The sequence below is a fragment of the Hippoglossus hippoglossus genome, chromosome 21 (assembly GCF_009819705.1).
Source record: "Hippoglossus hippoglossus isolate fHipHip1 chromosome 21, fHipHip1.pri, whole genome shotgun sequence".
Taxonomy (NCBI): Eukaryota; Metazoa; Chordata; class Actinopteri; order Pleuronectiformes; family Pleuronectidae; genus Hippoglossus; species Hippoglossus hippoglossus.
This window is the reverse complement of record NC_047171.1, coordinates 10,345,183-10,372,591: the sequence shown is the minus strand read 5'-3', so window position 1 is coordinate 10,372,591 and position 27,409 is coordinate 10,345,183. Positions and strand designations below refer to the sequence as shown.

The window sequence follows — 27,409 nt, the reverse complement described above, 5'->3', positions numbered from 1 at the left end:
TTGTCAGCAGGCCGACGTGGCCGAGAGTATTTGGAAAGACCAAGCAGACACCGCAGTAGAATGTAACAATACATTTGGTGGGATTTGATGTGTATGAGTCTGTATAAACACTTTCTTGCCTTTAACTAACTTATGATATTTTACAGCAAAAATGCTTCTAAAATAAGCTTTTGGTTGCCAGGAGTTCTTTTTTCATTCATTATAGGACTGACTAATTTGTGTAAAACATCAACAGAAGGTGCACTGTTAACTCCCACTAGTGTGCCCTTACATGAGCTGGTGTCTGGATTCTAGCTTTAATGCTAACAGTTATGTGGGTTACTGTGGGGGCTGTGGAACAAGATGCAAATTATTATTTTTATCATTTTATAATGATGTTAAGGTGAACAGAAATGGAGTAAAATTATCATTAATTTGAAGGTGTTTCTGTAGAGAACACGTCTGGCTCTCTAGCTGCTAACTGCTCCATGTTTAAAACCAAGTCATTAAATGTGTCCACTAGTTTTACATTTAACAGAATGGGTACCTGGGGTTTAAAACTTAAGGCTATTGTTAATATGACAATATTAGGTAGAGCAGGTTTAAATCTATGTGAAATATGTGGGACTCAGAGAGCTCACACCTCTGCCAAGCACCAACAATCGCCTCATGAAACCATGTTTAAATTCACTAGAGCCAGATATTTTAATTTTGATCTTAACCAAATTTTAAACACTCAGCAGTCCCCTGGACATGACTAATTTTGTCATCAAGATCCATGAATTATTCTCTGAAAAATGTCTGGCACTGAAAAAAAGAAACTGAAAATGTTTTCATGGATTCTAACCTGACACGTGCCACATCCTCCCACCAAGTTTCATGGTAATCTGTCTTGCAGTGTTTGTGTAATCCTGCTAAATTACAGGCAAACACAGACAAAAACCTAACCTCTTGGTGCAGGCAATAATGCTGTGTTATAAGTATTCTCTGCCCGAACCCAGTCACATATAGGTACACATATTGAATACTGTGTTTGTGTATATATGTACTGACATGCGTATATCTTTCTAATATTTCATGTTTTTAAAGAATATTCAACCCTGTACTTGTGCATTCTCTCTCAACACACAGGACCAGCACTCCACCATGGTGGAGTACCACGTACCAGTTGCTCCAGGAGGGGTGGCTGACATCTTCGACCAGCTGGAGTCAAACAAGAATGCTCTGCAGATCAAACACTTCTCTGTGAGCCAGACCACACTGGATGAGGTGAGGAAGACAGGACACAAACAGAGGAGGAGAAGAAGGAGTAGTGTGAGGTTTTGTAGGGGCGGGTGGATGGCGGCGGGGGACAGAAAAAAGGGACAGGAGATGAGAGGAGAGGAGTGAGGCAGGGCCAGAAGAAAGCTGAGAGTGAAAGACTGAGTAGAGGAAAGTTTAAAAGAGGCAGAGGGAAACTGACAGAGGGTATGCCTCAGGGAAAATAAATGGAATATGAGTTGGGGAGAGAATCTGTGAGCTTTATATGCAGCCAGAGCTGGTATTCTTCAACCACTCTGCCCTTTTGGGGCTCTGGGATTGGAAGATACCAAAGGAACAAGAAAGAGAGGGGGGGTCGCAGAGGAAACTGTCCAACAGATTAGCTCAAATTTATGGCACTCAGAGAGAATAATGGCTCTTACATTGTCACTGTATCTCCACAGGTCTTCATCAACTTCGCCATGGGAAAGATTGGCATGGAGACCATACCTTTACAAAGCGAAGAAGAAGAGTGGGATGATCTGGACTGCAAGGAGGCAGTAGATGCATAGAGCACTGACTGACTGCCATCTTCTTCTCCTCTCTCTCTCTCTCTCTCTCTCTCTCTCTCTCTCTCTCTCTCTCTCTCTCTCTCTCTCTCTCACTCACTCACTCTCTCGACTAAAGATATGAAGGGGAACCTTATCAAATCAGACCCGTAATGAGAATCAAGAAACACGTGAACATTTGCATTCATGCACACATTGAAGAAGTGTTTCTCCTGTGTTACTGGTCACATGACATCATTTGTTTTTTTTTACCTTGATTTCACCAGATGTTATTTATGAAGGATAAAAGTAATCATGTAGAATATTGATTTTATTTCTCTGTGGTTGATACACTGTTTACTATATATGACTCCACAGCAAATCAAATGCAGTACACAACAAACATGAAAAGTCTCACAAGTGACTGTTTTGTTTTGTTTTTCATTTGAGGGACATGGGATCGTGCCTTCTGGATGAAGTCCTCTGGACAAACATCCTTTTCTGCACTTTTCCCATACTCACTAACACTTCCTCTAAGGGCATATCTAACTTTTAGAATGAATTAAATTAATGTTTAATATACTCTCTCCTACTTATGGCATTGAATGCATTAAGCCTAGTTTTTGTAATTCTAATAAAGCTATTTTTCAAATGCTACAGCTGCTCATTTGCCTCATGTGATTTTAATGTTGAATGAGTATCGTTGATTTTGCTGCTACACAAGAAATAAACCACATTTACATTATGGCTGATTTCAGTCTTATTGGTTATGATTTTCGTTGCTGTTTGTCTGTCTGTTTTTTGTTTGTTTGAGCAAGATTACGCTAAAACTACTCAACCAATTTTATTAAACGTTGGTGGGAGGATTTGATTATGCGGCAGATCAAGGAATTTCCTCTTTCTTTAACATTGCAAGCAGGTATTTATTTAGAGATAAATGAGACACACTTAGAAGACAAATATCTATAAGTGTGCATAACTTTGTGTGGCTATGTTCAAATTAAGGGGACTGTTGAGGTATGCGTTCTACTGAATGAAATTCCTGTTCAATTATCATTGAGTATAGGACATATAGAGCTAACCTGATAAGGCCATTGGTTGATTTAAAAATGAAATTGTGTAAAAACAAATTTATAAACACAAACACATTCAGAAATGATAATGAAAAGTATCCGCAGTGCCCATAATGGTACCCGGACGACACAAACTTTGTTAATATTCCTCAGATAGGCCTGGGATATTCTGCTTGAGTGGAGACCACACGATGACATTTAAACTGAGAGGGGATATTTGTTCACACACGTTTGTGCATCCTCAGTTGTTTGCAATGGCATTTGGTTAATGCATTAAACCAATGATGATACATTAGCTGGGCCTGCTATCATCAGTGCGGAAATAAACTGAGCGTATACAAACATTAGGGGAAACAGTTTTGCCCTGGAATGAAAAGTACTGCGCTGGTGCATCTTTAAAATTTGAAAATGTAAAAACTTTGGACTGATGAGTTAACTCTGGTGATTACAACCGTGTCAGATGATCAATTACAAAGACCTACAATAATGACATGTTAAATAAACAAATTGTATCTATATATACATCCTCTGTGTTCACTTTAATTGAAATAAGTAGATCATTCACAGTATAATGAATCATTATAAATCGGTGTAACAGAAAAATAAAACACCCTCTATATAGTTTGGTGGAGCACCGGAACCTACGTCATCGCCGTGGCCCAGCCAACTTCCTGCTACTTGGCGCGAGATGCAAGTAACACGGAAGTAAGTTGGGGTTGTTTTGTGATGTCGGTTCGCAAACTAAAGTAATAAAGGAGAGGACACACGCATAACTCCTCCTGACGATGGACGATCATGTTTCCGTGCAGACAGAAGACTGGAAGAAAACTAAAGAGGCGGCTGCCAACTTCCGCCGCCTGCTGCTTTGCTCCAAATGGTAAGTTTCATGTTATGTTTAGCTACAGTGAGAGGTGGAGACTCGCTTTGTTATGAAGGAGCTTCCATTGTTGTGTACGATAACTCTTACTGACAGTCCCAATGTTGTCTAATCAAACGGGGTTTATTTTGAAACGCCTGAAGTTAGCAGGGATTTAAACGACGCCTGTTTGTGCAGGGGTACATATATTCGGTTATAACAGGCTAACCAGTGCGTCAGCATTTTAGTGTTAGCTTGTTAGGTCAACCTAAACAATAACATGTATGTTATTTTCACGGTTATGGGTCACTTGCTTGGAAACGTAAGTGTTTTAGCAGAATGGCAAAGCCACTGAAAGATAACGGTATTCTGAATAAAACGTCAACGGTGCCCATTGTTTGCTAATGTTCAAGCTAAACCTTAGTTAGCCCCTTACTGCTGTCTGCTGGGTTTTACACACATTTCAACTCAAATCAAGTCTCTTGATCGTAAGCTTTCCTCTGTGCTAAGCTGGGATAAACCAACAATATCACAGGAACACTGTACAGACTGAAAGTGAATGACAGTTCTCTATTATACAAGAGACATCACATAATATGATTAAAACGATCAGTCATTCCAGATGAATAAAACGCTGTGTCTTGGGAAGAACAATATGCAGCACATGACCTGACACAGCCGGAGAAGACTGAGGATAAACAAACTGACATGTTGAGTGAGAAGAGAGACTGCAGTTTCAAATCTGATTGTGGAAACAAACAAAACAAACAAAAGGTAGAATTAGGTAATGAGAGCTTCATAAAAGGCATTGTGTGTAATAGGTGCAGTTCAAATAATACTCCTCTGCAAGGTGTTGCTGTAAATGATGGGGCGAGTGAGTGGGTGAGTGGGTGGGTGTGTGGGTGGGTTGATTTAGTTCGGGTGAGTGTGTGGACATGTAGCAAGATGTTGAGGTACCTGTTACACAATCTGATCCCTGCTTCAGTACATCCAGCCAACGAGGCAGGGGGATGATGAGTGTGTGAGACATGGAGGAGGGGTCCTACTCTGTGTTAGTGGACTGCTATGCAGATGTAAATGTACTCTCTGCAGGGTCTGAGATCCCACTGCTGCTCTCTGCTGTCTCCACAATCCGGTTATATTACCAAATCTGACTGTCATGCAGCTGCTAGGGACGTCTTCTGTAGCAGAGTTTCCCCAACTTTTCAGCACATGACCTGCAAAATAACCGTGACAGGGACTTGCAACCCCATAATCCCATAATCGTCATGTTGGAATGCTTCCTGTGGTGCTGGAAACTGACCTGCTATTGATGACGCTGTCACGTGTAGACAAAGAAAGCAGTTTTGCTATTTTTTATTGTTTTTAAATTGTATTTTGTTTCTGGTAATCATCTTTCGGCCCCCCAGGTGGTACCAACCCCTGGTTTAGGAACCGCTGCTCTATGCAGTGACTGCAGAAGTTTATGTTCTGCATTATATTTCCGATGAGGTCTTCTCCCAGCAACGTGTGCTCTCCCAACCAGTCCTAACATTGTTGCTTTGTAAACAGATTCCCTATAATCTACCTTCATCCTGCCAGAGTTTCATTATAACACTGGTTTAATGACTGCATACTACTGCTGCAACAATAATCCAATCAGCCTCAGTGGATGTGTTAAGTGCTAATTAGCAACATGGCAGATAACTATTCTTTCCTCTGCACACAGGCCTGGGAGGCACTAATACTTGGTGATGGAGGTGACCTTGCTGATTCTAACTGTACTGACCACTTCTAAATGATTTGTCTTTTATTTTCCAGCTCGAACTTAATGAAGGAACCCGTGTGTCTCGGAATGTGTGAGCATATGGTGTGCAGGTAATGTAACCCCACTTAAACACATTTTATTCTGACCTGTATCATGGAGGACACTTATTTGTCAAATACTGGTTTAGACAATAGTTTAAATGAAGGCCCACTACATTTAGTTCTGCTACTGTCAGGCCAATAATATTCATATTTAAAACCTGCATGATTTTTTTCTGCTTTGACAAAATTACCACAATGTTCAACTACTTAGTCACAATAATCAGTCAATAATAGTTTGCTGCGTTAATGTTTAGTGTTTATCATAAGAAACAACTTCTACTAAACTAAAGTTTATTTTAATAATGAAAGGGGAATTTAAATAGATTCATCAAACTACAATCAAAACCAGATGCTTTGGAACAATTTTTTTTTAACTGCATGTAATTCTTGTTTTATGGGGCTTATTGAATATGTGAATGAAATACTGCATATCCATGGCAATATATAGTTAACGGGGCTAAATGTGTCGTCGAAGTCAAATGTTTATTTAATGTCTCGAAAGGCATAAATTGCAGCCATAATATATTCCTTCTCTCCATGACTGAATGGTCTTCAAAACAAAATCGATAACCTTGTATTTCGTTTTTCCTGATCTGAGATATAGACGCCTAATCCAAAGAATGTTTTTTTCGCTCAGGTCGTGTGCCGGCCCCCGGGCAGGAGATGGCTGCGTGGTGTGTCATAGCCCTGCATGGGTGAAGGACATCCAGATCAACAGGCAGCTGAGCAGCATTATACAGCTCTTCTGCGGTTTGGACTCCCTGCTCAATCCCGCAGACCAACCAGGTAGAGGCTAGCTGGTTGAAAGCGTAATTTTGAGTTATACTTTGAAATCCATTCGTCCTATTCATTATCTTTCACTCCACGGTCGTCTGCCCCATCTCCATCTCTGTTTCCTTCAATCCGCTGCCTCAATGACAGCATAAGTGGGTGCTTCCTGTGTTTTATTTCTTTAATTGCTAATCCAGTCTCCTGCAAATGACAGTAATTGAAATTCAGATAACCATGGTAGTGTTTACTTTGCAAGTAGATCTCAGCTCTGACAACTAACTGTGGGGCGACTTTCAAAGCCCTGTTGTTAAAATGTGAACAAATCTCCTGTTTGCGGTGTCTAAATTTACACAGTAATAACTAAGGGCTAGTGAGTCGATTGGGTATTTCTCTACCGCTGTCAAATGTCAGTATTATTGTCTGGCAAAACATAATTCAGAGTTTGGTGGTATTATTGTTTTCATCTTGGCGGGTAGTGGAAAATTATTACAAATACAACAAGCCTTTTTGACAGCAATTCACAAGGTAAAATTATAGTACGCGAGCGGGAGAGGGGATTTTTTGTTGTTGTTTTGTTAAATGTGTTTTTACATTGATTCATTACAGACTCCTCAGTTGCTGAGATTCAGACACAACCTGGGAGCCCCGTCTTAAAGCACAAGAAGAACTTCAAGATCTGGTTCAGCCCCCGCAGCCGCAAGGTGCGCTGCACAGTGGAGAGGCCTTCGGAGGTCAGCGCACCGGACAGCAGGTCGTCTGGAGAAACAGCTGCAGCACAGCCAGACACAATTACTGCTCAACACCAGGATCTGTCAGTTTTCAATTTCACCTCGTCCTCGCAAGACTCCGGCTCTTCTTCTCAAACATGCGACAATGGAAACGGACAACGGAAGAAGAGGTCAACTAAGAAAAATGCTGCCAGCAGGAAGGCGTTGGTGCAGAGAGCCACTCGAAAGCAGAGTAAGCAGACGGTGAAGAAGAAGAGGCTGGAGACCATAAATAAGCAATGGGGGATCACAGAGGAGGTAGATACCTCAAAGGAACAGGAGCAGCCACGTGCCGTAGGAGCCAGGAGGTCCAGTAAAAGGGTTTCCTTCCTCAGCCCTGCTGTCATGTTGGACCAGCCTCAGTCTGAAGTGCCACAGGGGAGCACGACTGACCTCAGCCTTGGCAGGAGCACCACGATGGAAAGCCTCTCAGGGGGCAGCGGCACTGAAATGAATCGCCAAGTCTCAGCCGATCAGAGCATGTCGGACAGTGTCATCAAGCAAAACGCAAATGACCACAATCCAAATGGCGATCCTGAAAAACAGGATAACGTTTCTCCTCCGAAGAATTCCTCAAAAAGAACCAGAGTGGCGGATAAAGTTGACACAGAGGAGACCACGCCAAAAAGGCCCAGGGCTTCCCCCGGCCGAAGGAGAAAGACACAGGATCAGATATCGCCAGTCGTCCTTAACCCTTCAGTTTTGACAAGCCCCAGGTGGGAAAAGAGCAAAGACGGCTGCAGAAAGGAGCATGAGCGCAGCCCCCGTGTCTTAGCTGCTGTTGGTAGAAAATCTCCCGGTGCTTATGCTTCACCTCATGGACGGGTCAGCCCAGGAAGCCCTGCAATTATGAAGAGGAACCACAAGGGAGAGACCCTGCTGCATCTATCTGCTATTAAGGTCTTTTTTTAAATAATCAAAATGATTTACTTCATTCTGTTTGGCTTCTGCGGCTTTCTGCAAATGCACAGGCTGCTGTATTTTTGCACCACATGCTAAATGTATTAAGTGTTTAAATATCAAACTAAATTAGATATAAATAAGTTGAATCAGAATTAAACTATATAAAAAATACGCTGTCTCGCAAAATTACTATTCCTGCTATGTCTGCACTTATTTGTCAGAAGTAAAAATTATGAGATTGCAAGATGCAAACTTGCTCTTTAACAAACTCGAACATGTTTGTCTTCAGGTGATCAGACAGCCATGTTCTTCCCCGTTGGGAGTAAACCATTTTTACAGTAATCCTTGTAAACACAGCTGTAATCCCCCTCTGGATCCCAGACAAGGTAATCAATGGCCCACTGTGGAGTGTGATTGATAAACACCGGGGCTCTTGTACGCCGGGATCAGCAGCTGTGTCTGAAGGGTTACGTTAACAAGTCTTGCAGTTCTGACCTCCAGTTTGTTGTTCTCTCCGCTTGCTTCAGGGAGATGTAGAAGCTGTCAAGGAACTGCTGGACCAGGGGTCTGACCCTAACCTGAAGGATAATGCTGGGTGGACACCTCTGGTAAGAATAATGGAACAAGTGATGAATCTGAAAATCTGTTGTGTGGAGGAGCTCGGTGACAAAATGTTTCATCAACATAACAACAGTCGCTTGATTCAAACAATTTGTTGTTTGCTTCAATGTAAGAGGTCTGGAGTGTTGCTTATTTTGTGTGCGTCCTGTTTCTTCAAATGAAACCAAGAACACATTTAAGTCAGTCTTTTGAATCGTTGTAAGAAAAAACAAACCATATCTTTTACTTTAATGTAAATCTAAGACATGGTCACAAAGACTCTGCTTTGTCTTCATATTCGCTTTGTGTGTTGTAGCAGATATCAAGGCTTCTAATCCTGAGTTAATTACTGCAAGTGCAGCCTTTTTCATGCACGCCGGCTTACCCTAAAACATGTAGCCTGTGCTGTTTTTAATACTTTAGCCTAAAGCCTAAAGATCCATAACTGCTGCCTGAGTAACCATTTTTTATATACAGAAAGAACATGAGAGCGTTTGCCAACATCTTAGTGCAGCAATTCACGTGGCTACTTGCTGTCAAGATGCTCAGACCCAATCCCAGTTTTCAATTTCAGTTTTGTCAGTTTGCAGCTGATCTTTGAAATGGTGTCAATAACATATTCATGTTTGACTGATTTTTATGTGTCTGCAAAGGTGTTGGAGCGGACAACCCTGACATGCTACAATCATCTGCATCTCTCGGATGTGTTGAAACACATACTCTAACACATACTCTCAGCATCATAATACCTGGTTTGATTTATTGCTCGGATAATGTTAGGGGTTCAAGGAAACTTGGACGTTTGTGTGTGCTCACTGTGTTTGTCAAGCTTCAAGCTGCAATTGAAGGACAGATTTTCATATGTACTAAACAAATCAGTAACCTCTGGTTCCTTTCTGTGAGCAAAAATAAACATTTGTCTGCTGGAGATGGTCAGCACTAACAAACGTGTTATTGGTTTTATCCCAACATTTTCAAAAAAAACGGCAATTGGTTCTCATTGGTTGGAAATCTGGAGAAGAGCGTTTTTTTATTTCTAGACAATACAGGTGCATCTAAAAAAAAAAAAAAAAAAAATAGAATATAGTGGTATAGTATAGTTTCAAAATTAAATTCAAAAAGGGAAACTTTCATCTATTCTTAGATTCATTACATGTACAGTGTATTTCCAGCCTTGTTTTCGATGATTAGAACTTACAGCTTGGCTTGCGGATTACAATCCTTTTCTCTTTAGCCCAGGTAAGACACTTTTGACGTTGTATGGCTTGATACTGGGAATGCGATGGTTGTAGCCCAGTTCCTGGGTGCGTTCTCTCCATAACTAATGAAATGGGATTAAGCTGTAATATGTTAAGCAGTTTGTCAATTGACCACTTTTATATATTATCCAAGAGGAGGAAATGTATGCTGGATCAAAAACGTTACCATGCCGATATTTGAAGCATCTTCCTCACTAACAGCATCATCTGAAAAAGAAATGGATTTTACAGTGATCGAAAATAGATGTGAGTTAAGGGAAAACTAAGAATGAGTGTTTTTGAGCATGAAAGAGATAAACCAGATCAAAGCAGAACAGTATAATTTGTGAAGGTTGTTGCTTTTTTTGTTCCAGCACGAAGCGTGTAACCTGGGTCACATGGCAGTTGTGGAGGCGTTGATCTCAAAGGGAGCCCTGTTGAACACACCTGGCTATGAAAACGATTCTCCGCTGCACGACGCCGTGAGGAACGGACATCCAGCCATCGTCAAACTGCTGCTGCAGCTTGGAGCCTCACAGAGCGTACTGTAAGCAGTTATTTTTCATACATGCAGTTTTACAGGTGAAATGCACAAAGTGAACCACCACAAGATGAGTGTCAGACCTGTTCATGTAATGTGGATCATTCTGTGCAAAAGGTCTCAGGACAAGCGAGGAAATGCCAAGAATGTGTGTTCTGCTCGTCACTGGTCTTCTGAAAGTGCTCACCAGTAGGTCTGACCTGAAAACAAGATTGTCTAATAGCTATAGTTAAAAGAGAGATTTTATATCTGACAGTTAAAAACAATACGGTCCCTGAAACCTGATTGAAAAATTATTTCCCATGGCTAAAATTACTACTCTGTTTTGATTTAGCCTGGAAACCGAAATCGTTGAGCTCGGCTCTGTTCAGTTTCGCAGTTTGCTCTGGCCTCCCTCCCATTCAAAAAGATGTCCATCTGTCCTGAGATAGGTCGGGCCAATCACAGTCTTTTATCTGAAATGGGGTGGGTTTGATAAGATAACTGACCGAGCAGCACAGCAGAAGCATTTTCTTTAATAACCATGATGGCTGCAGAGGTCTGAATCCACTGACATGACAGTATTGAAGGAGCAGGTCAGTGTATTTTCTGGCCTGTACCTGCAGTATTTGTTGATTTAATTGGTCTGTCTAATTTCCTCCACAGACATTTTGATCAAAAATGAACGGCGCTTCTCAGACCTGTTCTCTGGCAATCCTGGGCTACTTTTAAACTAGAATGACACTCGGTACAGCACAAACCAAATAGTGCCCCTTCAATCAAGCCCAGCAAATTGCACAAACTCATAGATGTTAGCCCCCTATCTGAAAATGCTAGAGAAAGAGATTTAAAATGCTGGACCAACCCCTTCATCTGGATCTGCACAGAAATTTAATGGGCTCTTTCTTGGCCCATGACCCATCGTTCTACCACATTTCATGGAAAACCGTTCTGTGGTTTTTGCGTAATCCCGCTGACAAACAAACCAACAAACAGACAGGGGGCGAAAACATGACCTCCTAAATTGAGGTTATATGCAGTAGCCTCCAGATTTGTGTCTCTCTTCTTTTTTTTTAGAAACAAGTTTCAGTCTATATGAAAAATATGATGATCACATTTGTTTACTGTGATATTTTTGGTCCCAGTTATCAAAAGCATGAAAATTAGATTCTGGCACATCGCTAGTGCACTAGATGGAGAAACAGCCAAACTAAAATCCCTGAATCCTGTCTTTTGTTATATTTTCCCCTCAGTGTTTTTAGAAGCAGTCGACAAAATGCTTCACGAATGCCTTTCAACTGAGTCACACACGTAAAGTAGAAACTTCAACAGAAACTGAACATTTATTGTATATTATACAGCATTTGTACATCATTGCATTACATTATATAGCTACTTATATTATTCTGCACTGGTGCTTATTTTCGTCTTATTGGATAAATCATTTGGTTTCCTATTTTTCATGCATTGTACCAGGCATTCAGCTTTTTATAATTAAGAACATGGCGTGTGTTAGTGCAGTGCATAGGTGCACAGATGTAAGAAGATCGATTGATGCTGATTATTCGTTGGGCAATCATTTGATGCTGCATCAGCGTTTCTGGCCTGAGGAGGCAGGGTGGATGTGTAGCACAATGTCCATAATGAGGGGGAGAACGCTGGCTTATCAGTGGGATCAATGGAGTAGTTGCTCAGGGTCAGTGTGTCAGTTATTGCTCTTGTTGCAATCATTTCATGAAGGATTAACAATCACAAAGATTTGCAAATGGTCATTTCTGTCCTTTGTCTTCATTTCATCTTATATGCCTCTTTTCCTTGATGGGTCCTGATTGCAGAGTCTTGTGTTTTCTTCTCTTTACCTATATTACTTGTCTGCAAGGCAAACAAGTTGGCAGTGACTGGCCCGGTCTGTCAGGACTCTGTAAGATAAACGCAATCCTTGCCCCAGGCTTTCTTTTGCCACACACACATACACACATACACACATACACACAAAGGAGGCAACACAATCCCTAATGGAATGACTGGCACACAGTTTCGGGCATAGCAATACAGGGTTTGCAGATCTTCATTGTTTCTCTGTTTTGTGTGTGTGTGCACTTCAGGTTTAAAATATTGGTGAGCAATTTGTCAATGTTTTGGCCCTGTCCTCTAGACCAGTGGCTGAGTCCATTTCAGATCAAGTTTTTGATATTGAATGAAGTCTTGAAAGTGGTAAACTCTTAAAGTAAGGTTTAAGTGAAAGGGATCTATTGGCAGAAATTGAATATAAAATATTCCTAGTGATGTTTTCACTAGTGTGTTTCATCTAAATTGTACAAATTGCTGTTTTCTTTACCGTAGAATGGACCCTTTATGTTTAAATACTTTGTATTTACACCGGAGTGGGTCCTCTCTACGGAGGCTGCCATGTTTTTTACAGTCGTCCAAACTGGACAAACTAAACACCTTTTGAGTTTTTCTGACAACTCAAGGTTTCCACAGGTTCTCTCTCATGTTTGGAAGGGAAGGGGAGGGTGAGGTGAGGGGTATTCAGCTGCAACATGCAACTTCACCTCTAGATCTCACTGAATTCTACACACTAAACCTTTAAGTTAATACTAATATATTTTATACATAGTTCCATACCACGTTGTCTCAAAAACAACATGTGTAAGCTTTTTCATAGAAGCTACACGGGATTCACAGCGGGGCTCCTGAGTAAATCTCAGCTCTGTAAGCAAAAATGATGTACATGAGCAGCATATTTGGACAAACCTGCAAGGTGGTAGTTGGTCGCATATGTTATGGATGAACAGTGAGACAGATGATCCAGCTCACAAGCCAATTCATAATTATAAAAATAACTCAGAAATGCAAAAAGGTCTCTCATGAGACCAGTTACTGTTTGCTTGTCGGGTCACGGTCAGAATGAACAAAACACACACAACTGTTACATGGCATCTCCTGCGAGTATAATGGTGCCAGTAGACAAGAAAAATGTAAATGCAGAGTGTCACAGTTTTCAAGAGATAAGACAAAGTACTATTTTTTTTGTTGAGGTAAAAGACAAGCCAGTGTTCCTAGTTTCTATAGTTTCGCTCACATGGATGGAAAAAAATCGAATCTCAAGTCTTTTCAGATGGAAACATGCAGTTAAACTGGATGAGTTGTGAGGAAACATGCTCTTAGATAAAGTTAAAGCTCTATCTGCCCAACAAGCAGCTCTCACAAGACTGTGGACATGGGTGTGGTGAGTAAAAACCTCATTTTAAGAAGCATTTGTAAAGAATCCTTGTTGCTGTTAAAGAGCTACTAACACTTGACAAAGTAAATAAAAGGATAAGTAGCATCATCATCACTATCATCTGAGAAGCAGTTCCAAATATCACATTCGGGAGGTTAGTGTTAAATATGTGTTCAATAATTAAGTACAGCACCCCTTTCAAAATTTGAAATGGCGCTTGAAAGGAAAAAAGGTTTCACATTTGCTCCCAGTCATTTATGCTCATGTCAATGCACTTTAAAAATGGATTTGTATTTATGAGATGTGGGGAAACAAGAACCCAGTGCGTTTGAATTGGTTGTTGCTTTGTTCCCAATGACCACCTTAAGCCTGAAGCACCGAATCCATACAGATGTAATTTATCATCACCTGCCTCACACACAGACCTTACAACAAAAAGTAATGGTTTTTACAGCCAACACTGAATATAACATTTTGTGTGTTACCATGGACGTGCATTGACACAACCATGCCGACACGATGCACACTTCTGGCAATTGTTGAGCCATTCCCAATGATACACGATAATACACAGGAAAACACAGCAATATGCCAACAAAACTGTGAAGAAAAAGCGAGCAAATAAAAACCGGTGTAAACGGTGTATGTTTAAAAATGCAAACAAATTCGTTTTTTGGAAGTGTTGTTATGAGGAAAGAAACTAATGTTTGCTAGACTTCACTAACACACTAAATGTGTTCTAGAGAAACTGTGAATTTGTTTTGTTTACCAGAAAACTCTGCAGGGCACCATTTAAGATGATATGGATATGACAATACTTTCACTTTCTAGTGATGGATGGTATTTCCTCTGTTCCTCCAGTCTTTGAAATGTGCTCCATCACGTAGACTATCAGTGTTCAAATGTTCAGAGTGCAAAGCTCTGATGAGTTTTATCTCTTATTCTCTAACTTTTCTTTTTGTTCGTCCATGACATCTCCTTTTTTTGAGCAAAGTCGTTAATTGTGATTCACGCATGTTTGATGTCAGGAGGAGGGCACTTGCAGAACAAGGATTTGAGTTGAATGGAGTTGCGGGTGACTAATGTACTGTATCATCAATATAGTCCACATCAGCCAGCTGATCCAAGTGGGTTCTTTGAGGAGGAAATGTAACTAATGAACCTTTTGATTAAAAATGCATTCAGGCCTCGCCCTCTGCCTCATCAGTTACTCTCCATGTGTTTCTATCATTAGACTTAAAAAACTGTTGAGACTTACTTCTGAGCTCACATAGTTCAAAAGCTCTGCTACATGTTGGGTGATCTTAAGCTTGGTTTGAATTTTGAATTGACTTCCCAAAAAACCAAAGAAGTTTGGTTCGGCAGCAGAAATCCAATTACATGTACATTTTAGGTTAAAATAAATGCATTGAATTCTACACAGCAGGCACGATAGTCGGGTTCTTTGTAAGACGCTTCTCTTGTGTTGATAGTTCACATAACTAAATACATTTGTAAAAAAATACATTATAGACTATTTCAAGTTATTCCAAGGGAAATAGATGAGGGGGTCCCTGGAATATTATTTATCTTGTTAGGGCCCTTGGATCTTATCCAGAAAGTATTATTTGAATCTCCTCCCCTGGTTTGAATAAGAGTCATGGTTGCAGGAGGCATCCATTCAAACCACCACCATCCTCCCACTCGGGTGCTTAAGCAGAGGCTTTGTGGGAGACTGTTTGTGACTTTACCTCCTGCACATTTTTTCCTTGTGTTATTATTTTTCTTGAGATATTCTCCTCACGTGCTGCTGCATACACGTGCGTGCATGTGTGCGTGCGTGCGTGTGCGTGTGTGTGTGTGTGTGCGTGTGTGCGTGTGCGTGTGTGTGTGTGTGTGTAAGTGTCAGGGACACTTATGTTTGTTTATTTGCGTGGGTGTATGTGGCTGGGGGTATGAATCCAAATGAATTATTTTATGGACCAGTGGACCTATTAATTGTCCCCCAGGTGTTATCTTTGCTGACGCCTAATCTTTTAGAGACGACCTGCCGAGCTTGGTTCTTCTCTGCGTCTCCTCTCCACTTTCTCTTGTACTTTTTTCTTGATTTCTTCCCCCCCCCCCCCCCTCCTGTCCCTCTTCTCTCAAGGTGACCATAGTCGTGTTTCTTGTAGCTCTCTCAAACTTGAGGATACACACTTTGAAGCTGTTTCTCCAGTGTTCCTGTTGTAGCTCGGGGGTGGTTGCAGTTTCATCTCTGTGAGTCTGTATGCATAATGCTGCTTTTGAGATTATACTGAGCCTCAGTTACATATAACTGTGTTCTAAAGGGGGTGTAGTGTATCACAGCTAAATGATTATAGTGCAACTGTAAAGGGAAGGTTGCCTCCTCAGCAGGTAAATGAGAGAGCCAAAAAAGTTAGTGCTGATTTTTGCTCTGCATTAGTGCGTCTGCTGTGCTGTTTACAGACACGATGACCTCTGAATGAAGTAGAGTGCAGATTTCAGCCCAACCTCATATCAGACAATTATGCTCCAACAAGTGAATGACACACATGGGTGCGCAGTTTCACAGAACAAGCCGGGTGTGATATTGCCAAATTGTTTTTCTCTGAGCTCTGGACTGGCAAATATTGATTTTTAATGTCCTGCTTGGCCAGTCATATAAAAAACAACCCAAATTTGCCGGATCGGATGAAATGATATGACAGAATGACTACCTTCTTTAAGACCTTGGATTTATGATGTAGAAATATCAAAGATGTTCCTCTAAAACCACACTGCAAAGAGCCTTGGCTTGAAAGATCCAGGAAATGAGGTGGGCTGAGTCAATATCTGAGCCTATAAAGTCTTGCATTATGATTTTACTGGAGAACAGGAGTTTTTTCCTTATTTTTCTAGTCTGGTTAGAAGTCTTATGTTTGGCATTTGGAAACCTTTTGACAGTTTGTCACCCTATTTGCAGCACTTTGTAATTTGTATTACATAATTTGTAGTAGTTCTGCCTCTGATTTTGTTCACATTAATACAATAACCAAGTTTCAGACAAAAGCCAGATGTTGGTAAAGGGGCTTTAGACAACGTTAGAATTAAAGCATAAAAATTTCACAGTTGAGAAAAGGGTAAAAACTAAATGAAATAAAACATAATAAACTGACTAAAACCCTCAGTCAGAACAGAGAGCTGTGATTAAAAAAACTTTAATGTAAAAGGTTAAAAAACTTTTATATTATAATAACTGAACTTTTATGTTATTTCTGTTATCAGTTTCGACATGTCTGACAGTGCTCGTGGTCACCAGCTCAGAGACTGACACACTTTATCTTTTTGGATGTTCTCCACAGTAATCTGCATGGAAAACGTCCTGCAGATTATGCCGTGAGCGCGGAGATGCTGGAGATTTTCCAGGAAGCTGCAGAAGGAACCCAGTGTGCGATCACATCTTTCAGCCCCTCAGCCAGCCTCACTGCGGTATGTCTATATGTCCCTTTTTAAAAATTGTCAAGGCTAGAGTGCTGATTTTCTCGCATTGTAGCCGAAGACATTTCTAAATTTATGCCTTGTCATAGGTGAGTGAGTGTTCGAGGAGGGATGAACTGCTGGTGTTTCTGCCCAGCAAGCTTCCTCAGCCAGCCCAGCTTCAACTGGCCAAACTGGGAGAGCTACTGGGAGGGAAGATGAGTGACACCTTCTCTGGCTCAGGTAACGTTGGTACGATTCCAAAACAACCTCCGCAGTGGGCTTGAACCTCTTTGACGTTCCAAGCAAAGCCCCTTAGATTATGGTCGTGCATGATTGCTTTGGAACGTTCTTTTATTGACACATAGTCTCACAGCAACACAGCGAATTAACTGCAATTTCCATCCAATCACTGGTATATTGGGACCAAGGCTGGTAAGCTTAGTTATTGCCAAACACCCTAAAAGGTAATCAACCATTACATTTACATTACATTACGTTACATTTCATTGAGCTCACGCTTTTATCCAAAGCGACTTACTATGAGTGAATTCAACATTATTGGAATACCTTGTTCAACTAAAAGATGTGTTGGATGGGCAAATTTCAACACCCCAATATGTGCGTCACTTGCCCTAACCACTATGTTCATTATTTACTGTACAGTTTAACCTGAGGTGAGACTTTTGTTGTAAATGGTCCTTTACAATGTCTGCCGAGCCAGGCTTAATAGGCTTCACTATCCAACACAGACCCCCCTCGTATTGTAAAAGCCAGCAGTAGGTGCTTGAGCATTATCACTCATGAAAGTTCAACAGTAACTAACAAGTGCTTTTAGAGCCGTATACATCATTGTGATACAGAAGCCCCTTCACTGTTGCATAGTAATGGCTGGGAGAATACCAGCGAGCTGAAGTAATTGAAATCATTCCTCATAAAAATGTTTGGAGGTGGTGTCAGGGTGATGAATACGCACTCATGAAAAACAGAAGTGTTCCTCACAGCTCTCCTTCCTCTGACCGCAGGGGCGGAAGTAGCTGCTTTCAGAGAACGTTTATTTTTTTTACACATTTGGAATTCAAAGCGACAAATCCACCCAAATCCGCCATTAGTGCACAATGTAAGAAGGTTTTGCCCTGGAGATATAATTATGTTCATTTTGCGCTTGTCAACTGCGCTCACTTGTTGAATGAAGAGGCAGTCAGACTGTATTTAAATTTTTAATGAAGTTATAATTATGTGCCCTTGTCTGACGCTTTTTATTAAATATGCCGTTGCTTGGCCTTTTTATGTTTTGCCATGAACTGTTTGACAGGTTTACAGAAAGCTCACTTATTTACTCTGGTTGAAGTAAAGTGCATCTCTAAATAATTAACACAGACAAAAACAAATTACTTTAATTAAATAAATCAAGTATGAAATCCATAAATATTAGTCGTCTACTGCAGTTGTGTTAAAGGGATAGTTCACTCAAAATTTCTGTCATTATCTACTCACCACTCTGCCGATGGAGGGTTGGGTGAAATGTTTGAGTCCAAAAAAAAACCCTTTTGGAGTTTCAGGGGTAAACAGTGTTGCAGCCAAATCCAATACAATTGAAGTAACTGGTGACTCCTTCTTCAGACGTAATAAAACAACAGAGAAAATGCCTCCTCATGACTCATCTACATCATCGGCATCCAACCAACGTTATTACAATGACAAACAATAGCAATTAACGTTATTATATTAACAACCGTTATTAACCAACATTATAATAGTGACAAATCTGACAACTGCAGGACAGATGGGACAGATTGATCTATTGATCAATACACAGTCAGTCAGTGTGTTTACGGTTATTTCAATTTAACGTTAGTCATGTCCATAGAAACTTCTGCCCCGCACTGAAAACGTTTTTTTTTCAAACTTCATGTACGGGACACAGTTACTCGTTACTCTCACTCATGCTGTTCACATGCTGGTTTTGACGGCGTGAATAGCGATTTTCCCGAAACGCTTGTCACAACGATTCAATAACATTTTCATTTGCTACTGATTTAATATATCTATTAATACCCTACAGTTTAAGGGGTGTTTGAAGGGCTAAGTGGCCACTACACCTACATCACATAGAGAAATGGGACAACAATACCCCTTCACGGCCAAGTGCAAAACAAAGGGGAAGGGCCTCGTGGTAGGGCTAAGGGGTTAATAGGGACTTAACCACCTACCTGTCTCGGTATGCAAAACTAACACAATGTGCAGCTGCAGATTCTGACAGAAATGTGAGGACAGCAGCTGCAGCTATTCATGCACGTGCAGCACGGCTCATTTGTACCTTTTCAATTTGGCTTTGGTGCATGTGTGTGTGTCTGTCTTCTCCCTCCAGTGAGCCATGTCGTGGTGCCAGAGGGACACATGCCCACCACCTACTCCACACTTCTGGGTCTTCTTGCTGGCTGCTGGGTTGTCAGATACAGCTGTAAGTATGGAGAGAGCTGTTGGCTGTGGCAGCTCTCTGCGGATTCTGTTTTGGACGTTCCTGTTTGACAATGGTGCTGTTGGAATACTGGAAACTTTCCACTGAAGTGACAATGAAGTAGATTTTATCTAAAATATCCAGAACGTCAGATGCATTTTCTCCTCAATTTGAGGGCTTTTAACCGAGAGATGCGAGTTCACCGGGACAATGAATGACAATTATGTTTGGCAATTTATTGTGCTCAGATGCTTTCATTCCATTAATTCAGTCTAGATAGTTTGAACACTCGCTCCCATCACTGCAGCTCCAGAATTACATAACAAAATATTACACTCATCAACAAGGCTGTGGTTGAAAATTTGGCCCATCGTCACATTTAATGTGCAAGTTACAATATAAGAGTTTGGACAGATACACAAAGATTAAGTATTAAAATGCTTTGGTTTTTGGATAGTTAGATTTTTATTAGATATAAAAACAAAAGTGTCAATTATTGATTTATAGTCTCTACAGATTACTTAATGCCCTTCTTATTAAATCAGGCTTTATTCCCACTGTTATTTACTGCCTATAAAAAAACAACGAAAGGTTATTGATTAGAATGTGTGTATATATAAGGGTTCCTTTCCCATTAAGTTTGGTTTTGATTTGGTATTTCAATATAAAATGGGGTAAAACGTTATGACTGACAGGTGAGACTGACTCGTGATTGGTCGAGATAGTATAGTGGGGGGACCTTGACACCCCAACTTCAAACCGCGATCACGACTGCACAGACTGGCTTCAGGTGACGCCAAAAAAAAGATAGCATCACTTGTACAGGGCATATTTTAGCTTTATTTGTGTTCAGTGAGAGGAAGTGGAGACCTGTTGCTGTTACACACAGTCTATGCCTCATCTGCAAATATGATTCTAATACGAGCAGCTGGTTAGCTTAGCTTAGCATTAAGACTAGTATGTCAATTTGTTGTGCTGCTCTGTATAGGCTCATATATATTACATTTGAATTCCTCATAGACACTAAGTACTAAAACAAAAGTTACTTTTTGGTGACTCTTTTCATAACCAAGTGGTTGGGAGCCATTTTGTGCTGCAGTGGCCAAAGGAAATATGTTCCTAAAACGATGCACATCTTGTTTTATGTTCTAAGTTATTGTCTGTCTGCTACCTACAATTTTACATTTGTAGTTACTGAGTCATTCATCTCTAGTCTCAGTGAAGAAATCCCATCTGCCTTTGGATTTTATATTTGGTGCAGTAATGTGGCTCCTGTCATAATGTGGTGCTGTGTAGAACCAGCATGACAAATCTTGGAACCACAGTGTAGAACAAATGGAATATGCCGCACAAACTATTTTTGTTTAACTTAATGGAGTTTATGTTCTGCCCTTAATCTCAGATAACATATCTGGCTGCAACTCAGAATGTGCTCCTATGGCGTTGTATTATCTAGTATGCAGTTTGTCACGTTGACATCCAACCTTTATTAGAAACATGGCAACACTTTTATTAATTGGATGTTTACCTGGTTGCAGTGAGGGATATGTAAACATAACTCTCTGTGATGTGTTCCTGTGTAACCTCTCAGATTAAATCATGTGCTATGTTTGGAATGGCAACCGTGAAACTCAATATTTTTTTATTAGAAGAATATCTTAAAAGAACCACTTGCCACAGGTAATTTTCAGCTAAATTATTTGTTCCTGCTGCTGCTGCTGTGTGTGTGTGTGTTTAGACATCTGCTTACATGTCTGACGGCCAAATAGAGCAGGCGGGTGACAAGGGGAGGGAATCAGGGAATCAGGGAATCAAGGCTTCAATATCACTGGCGATGAAAAGATGGCACGCTCTATTTTCACGTTTGAGTCGTGCCAAGATGAAAACATTTTTGATTATTCTCAGCCGGTCTCTGTGGCATTGTTGAAACCATGTCAACAAGCACATATTTGGAGAAAGTCAACTACAGGGGAAGTAAAACGTGGCTTGTTGTCAAAGAGTTTTCTGCTACCTTGGTGTGCTCCTCACTGTGAGTGTGTAGAGTAAAATGCCACACACACTGTTTGTTGAAGTATGTGGTTGTTTCCCTGCATAGGATTTTGTGTTTGGACCATATTGTGCCCCTCCCCTTCTTCTTCTTCTTCTTTTTCCTCCACGCAGGATGAGCACTTGACACGGCTTGTCTCCCTCGCGACAGTCACTGTGCCATCCTATCTGTCTCCAGCCTTGTGTATGTGTATGAGTTCTCACTGTCACCTGCCTTTATACGCCATCGCTGTCAGCCGGGCCAGGCCCTGTCTTACCTCCTTATCAGTCTTCTGCTTGGTCTTCTGTTGCATTGCAACGCCTTTTCTCTTTGGAAAAGCAGCTTCAGTGTTATATTTGAAATCCATCATGAAAATAAACCCCCTCCTTCCTAATGGGGCTCCTTCCCAGCTAAAAGCCTCAACTAAGCTTTCATTAAACATCAAACATTGATTGAAATTGTTTTCTCCATTATGGAACATTTTGGGAAATGCACTTATTGGATTTCAGAGAGTGAGATCAGAAGATGGATATTAGTCTCAATGCTCGAGCTGGAGACATGTTCAGTCTAGCTTAAAAAGTGAGGAGGAGAATAAATCTACACATCTGAAGCTCAATATTTAAGCATGTTTCATCTCACTTGTTGAAGCTGTACTCAAACAGAAATACAACGAGTCTTACATCTACATGTGCTAAAAACTAAATTGTGCTGGTTTTAGAGGTGTCACTTTGGAACCAGGTAAATAGTTTCTCCCCCCTCCAGTCTTTATGCTAAATTATGCTAAGCTAGGCTAAGATAACTCTTGACTGCAGCTCTGCATTAACTGTGCATTCACATGCACCTCCGAAGATCCCATTTGTGAGGTCGTTGTTGCAAATCGGAAGGTGAAAAAAACATGAAATCAGTAAACACCATGTGAACGTTAACCATAAAAAACGTCTGGTGTTAGCTGCTTGTGAGAGACGGACATGCCGTTTGCAAGTGTAACATTTCACAAGTTCACATTAAAAGCTACAATTTAGAGCTGATTGTAAAATTATGTTAATTGTTTAAGGGATGACTCGTGTACCATTTTCACCGTTTTTTCTCCTTTTTCCTATTATTCCAACACCACATGAACGCTAATTATTGCACAGACATGAAGTGAGTTTGATCTTTTTATCTCAAAGAAAAGGACAATTGCATTTCTTTAATTACAATATTTCTTCCTCTTTCCCCTAATTCTCCTAATATGTAAAAGGATTGTTTCCCTGCACTGTGGTGCTTTTCACTGCTTCTCCCACTGTTGACCCAGGGATGAATGTGTGTGCCCAAGTGCTTCCTCCTTAACACACAGGTTGTAGCTGTTTTTTTTTCAGAAACCCCCCACACACACATCACTGCTGGAGACTGAACTCAGATTTCTACTGTGGCTATTTTGCTGCTGTGCATCCCTGAATACTTGTTTTTGCATTTCTTGTGTAGCATGACAATGGTTTTCAGGATACTGCCTGTCAAGAAAGAATGAGCTTTGTTTCCCCGGACTCGATGCCAAAGTGTCAGTGTTTGACTTCAAAATTCCATATCGTCAAACTCTGGTCTCCAGTGATTGTCTTCATAATGAGATCACAGTTCCAGCCGGTCTCATGATTAATCCAGGAAGTGGGTTCGTCTGGCTGTTCACTCGTTTACTGACTCAGGAAGGAATAGGTTTGAGATATGTTCCGCTTTCAGTCTATATGAAGGTAATTAGCTAATATGCTAATGACTGCTAAGCACTAAGCACCGGCGTCCGGAGCGATTAACCCCAATATCGCCCTTCCTCTCTGCCCAAGTCTCTGGCACAGAGCCAGTAAATGAAAGCTGTAATTAAGGGGGATGAAGAAATGTAATTGCACTCCACCCCTCCCTCCCGAGACTCTATACATGTGTGTAATTTGCTATTTCACGATAGGCTGTATTGTGACAGTGTGTGTGTGCGTGCGCGCGCACACACACACACACACCAACACACATTTACCCTAATCTCTTCGTGTCACTATATCTTGCCACTGGAAGCAATAGTGTTGAACACTAAACTGCAACTGAAGATGTGATGAATTACAAGGTTACGTAAGTGTGTCGAAACGTAGATATGTAGATACCTTGTAGATGAGTATTAGGGCCTGTGGAACTGTTTGTATCTGTCACGGTTGGAAATGTGAGAAATGTCTGCACCGCAAGTCTCCTTTCAAGCCAGGCATCGTGCTCCGATCTACGAGAAACCGAATCTAGATTTACAATTTTTAAAATCTGAGTTTGGGTTTGTTTTAAGATATACTCACAAAATGATTCTGATTACTCTGAGCAGCGGCATCTCTGTCCTGTCAGAAGCATCTTTTATCTGTGACAGTGACAGGATCATTAAAGGGTGTGATCCCTCCTCCACATCTTCCTATACTTAAAAAAAAGTTTTCTGTCTTTAGAGACGCTTTTCTCAAGAATAGAGAACAAAAGGTTCTTTTCTAACTCAGAAAAAGTCGTGATGCTGACTGCCGCACAGTTCCACTGTGACTCCGTAAAACCTCTGGAGACAGAAATAGATGACGCTCGAATTCTGCTTAAGCTCAAGCTACTTAAAACGCGGGTTGCATCATTAACTCCATCTTGCTGTGGGCATCTTCGCTGTCAACAGCCGCAGCTTTGCCAGAAGTTGAAATCTTCCAACTCGTTGTAATAAAACAGACAGAAGCTTTGTCATCCTCTGTTCGCAATTGCCTTGTCACCCTCTTTCAAATCAACATAATTAGCTGTGGCTTTATTTATTTTTTTCTCTCTTTCTTTCTCTTTGATGTCAGGGGTGGAGGCATCTCTGCAGGCAGGCAAGTGGATGCCCGAAACTGAGCACGAAGCGGGAGAAGGCCCCCAGCGCAGTCGGCTAAACAGATGTAGCTTGGTAAATCACACACACACAAACAAATCCTGTTGGTGAAAGAGGTAAATATCGATTGTCTTGAGCCGTGTGTCCTTGGGAGACAATTGTGTTTTTCCTTTCCCAGGCACAGTGGTGCATGCTCATTGTTCAGCAGCACATACGTCATTAAATGTGCCAGCTTGGACAAAAACAGATGCAGAAAGTACAGAAAAGTACCGGTAAGGGAAGGCAGGCTGTTTTGACAATACCTGAGGTGTTATCCAAACAATATACATCAGCAGAAACACACCGTCCCCACGTCGGAGCGGAGTGTTTGCATGATCATCTTTTGGGGATTTAAGATTTGTCAGTGAAATGAACACTGCACCATCCTGCAGGAAAAGCTCCTGCAGTCTGCGAGAGAACTGCAACTTTTAGAGGAGTTGTTTTTCAGAAAGACAACAACTCCAGATGAAACTAAAAACAGTGGACACGAAGGAATTCAGACCAATTTAGAAGTTGTGGCAAGGCTTGAAAATCACACTCATTCACCAGTCACCGTGACACTTGAAAGAACTTGTACCTTTTTGCAAAGAAGAATAGGACCACTGCCATGTCTAGATGACAAAGGGGACACAGGCACACACTGACAAAGACAAACAGGCATACAGGTGCCTCTACTTACGCCATTTCTGCACAACTGCATATATTGTTTCAAACAGATATTTACCCCTCCGTTTAAAAATCTCTCTGTCCAGACGAGAATATAAAAGGTAGAAGGTCAGTGCAAAATGTAGCTGCAAACTTGTAATTAAATGTAGAAGTGTTAACCACATGTAGGGAACCAGCTGCCATTGCTGTTTTATATGGACACACGGACACAAACATGTCTACATAATATTGTGATTAGTATTTGTTGCCTGAAGACTAGAAGCACCTTGAGAGACTGAGGAAGCAAACTGAGCTCATCCAGACTTGACCCAGAGCTCAGTGCAAAATGTCTGAATAAGTTGGACTGGACATTAAACTGTAGTTGCTCCACCAGCTCTTCAGCACAAGGTCTGTGTAATGTCTAGAGAATTCAAAGTGTACATGACGTGCGCTATGTGCTGTGAACAAAACACTGTCATTTCTGCAGCGTACATTGTGGTCCAAAGTCTGACTCTGGGTTTGAACACCACTGTACATTCACTTCCAAAGCATGCCTCCTGCACGCTTATCCCAGACACCCCCACTCGCCTGAGCCAAACAAGAATATATCTAGGATGAGATTGTGTCTGACATGGAACCGAAATCAGGCCGATAATCCTCTCGTGCCACAGGCATCAGCAGACAACAGGGAATTCTCCGAGGGGCCGTTTTTGTTAAGGAGCTGATTCTGACCAGATTATCTGGTCAAATGATCCTGTAGTGTGAGAGGTTTACACACATAATCTTAACGTCACAGACTGAATCAGATCCTCCTGGAAATATCTAACATGTTTTATATTTAGGATTTGAAATCAGGGATAGTGGTGTAAAATGAAAGGAACGTGCAATTGGTCGAGTGAGCACAAAAGAACGAGCTGACCAGTGGTCTCCTACAATCAGATACAGTTAAAACCCCTCTGTTGTGCAGCAGGCATCAAATGTGTGAAAGGGAAACTTCTCATATGAGCTCCAGACAATGTCCGTAGAATGTCTGTTGTTCGCGTGATTAAAAACTGTCAGTTGTAGATTTAAGATGTTCCCATTGTTGTTTTCTTTGTTAGTTTCTTCTGTTCTCCTCCTTCTTGATCGAATACAATGTTAAAGAAAAATACGACAAATAACATCAATCCTAATCACAAACCAAAGTGTGATCAAAGAGCCGTCTCACTTGAAATCCACTTTTCAGAGATGCTGTGAATGAAAGTGAATTCACTGCTGCTTTAAACACCAGTGCTTAGTGGTACTGAGAGCGGTTGCGATAAAAATGTCTTTGGCTCCGCAGTAAAGAAGTAAACACAAAGCGTCCACACTGACTCTGGGTAATATGAGAGGCTGGATTTAGTGGCATAGAAATTAGTCGGAGTTGAACTTCATCATAAACAAAAGGGGACTTTACTCATTCTGCAACTGTTCTCACAAGGACTGAGGTTGTATCCTCATGCCGGCACTGTAGCTCTGCTTCGATGGAGGAAGATAAAGCACCAGATCATTTCTTTTCTCAGCCATGATGCACAAGGAAGTGTTGGTTGGGCAAGGTTGAGAAATATCGTCAAATTTCCATTAATACTTGAATTTCTTCTTTCCAAACATCGTCTTTTGTAGCTCCCACCGCTCTTCGATGGCTGCTTCTTCTTCCTCCTGGGCTCCTTTAAGGCGCCAACCAAAGACAAGCTCACCAAGCTGCTGCGGGAGGGAGGAGGTCAGCTGCTGAGCCGACAGCCCAAGCCCGACAGCGACGTGACCCAAACCCTGAGCGCAGCGGCCTACCACGCCCTAACAGGCTCTGACCAGGCCCTCTGCACCCAGTACATCATCTTCGACCCCCAGGGCCCTCACAAGCCGACAGTGGTCAGACGAGGCAAGGTATGGTCGGCTCCCTCCAGCTGGATTATCGACTGCATCGCAGCCTTCCAGCTCCTCCCTGTGCCGGAGCCTCTAATATTAGTCTAAACACTTTTATATATGTTAAATGATTATTTTTTTACTGTCACTGTCATAATGCGGGTTTTGCTTTTTAAATATCTGGTGATTACGTTGATATAAATCAAAACACAAAAATAAAACAATAATGTAACTCTTAAGGTTTATGCTTGCAATGTTTTTTTTCAAGAGCCAAGAGTTTGAAATTATAAACCCGTGGTTCCCGGGTAGAGGCCTTTCAGGTTAGGGTTAGATTTAGTAAGAAGTTGGGTTGTTACCTTTTCTGACTTCTAACAATGATGCCATGTGTGACAAGGACTCTCAGTAAAAACACTAAATACGTTTTAGGGATAATAAGTGGAAATGGTCGGGAACCACAAATATAAACCAAACGTATTTTTGTCCCGAAGAAGCTCTTTGGATTTTGTGGAACT

At 41.2% G+C, this 27,409-nt stretch overlaps 2 protein-coding genes across 3 annotated transcripts in view; both read left to right on the top strand.

Annotated features, from left to right (window-relative positions):
* Positions 1–2,421, top strand: part of abca12 (ATP-binding cassette, sub-family A (ABC1), member 12) — a 74,665-nt gene extending 72,244 nt beyond the window's left edge. For both annotated transcript variants that reach the window (XM_034574050.1, XM_034574051.1), the window contains 2 exons: positions 1,111–1,248; positions 1,683–2,421. In XM_034574050.1, coding sequence (XP_034429941.1) covers positions 1,111–1,248; positions 1,683–1,790 — 246 coding nt within the window. In that variant the 3' untranslated portion in view covers positions 1,791–2,421. The remainder of the gene's footprint in view (positions 1–1,110; positions 1,249–1,682) is intronic.
* A 1,066-nt stretch (positions 2,422–3,487) lies between these two features.
* Positions 3,488–27,029, top strand: bard1 (BRCA1 associated RING domain 1). The gene is made up of 11 exons (XM_034574721.1): positions 3,488–3,716; positions 5,496–5,552; positions 6,181–6,329; positions 6,921–7,981; positions 8,512–8,592; positions 10,197–10,369; positions 16,892–17,018; positions 17,117–17,249; positions 19,378–19,470; positions 24,310–24,407; positions 26,658–27,029. Exons 1-11 carry the CDS (start codon positions 3,625–3,627, stop codon positions 27,003–27,005), a joined length of 2,412 nt encoding a protein of 803 aa, XP_034430612.1. The 5' UTR covers positions 3,488–3,624; the 3' UTR covers positions 27,006–27,029.
* The last annotated feature ends 380 nt before the right edge of the window (positions 27,030–27,409 follow it).

Bases quoted from the DNA above. Each gene is read 5' to 3' on its own strand.
- bard1 (XM_034574721.1), top strand. From the start codon at position 3,625: ATGGACGATCATGTTTCCGTGCAGACAGAAGACTGGAAGAAAACTAAA. The intron at 3,717-5,495 runs GTAAGTTTCATG...TTTATTTTCCAG, and splicing joins CTGCTGCTTTGCTCCAAATG to CTCGAACTTAATGAAGGAAC. The intron at 8,593-10,196 runs GTAAGAATAATG...TTTTTGTTCCAG, and splicing joins ATGCTGGGTGGACACCTCTG to CACGAAGCGTGTAACCTGGG.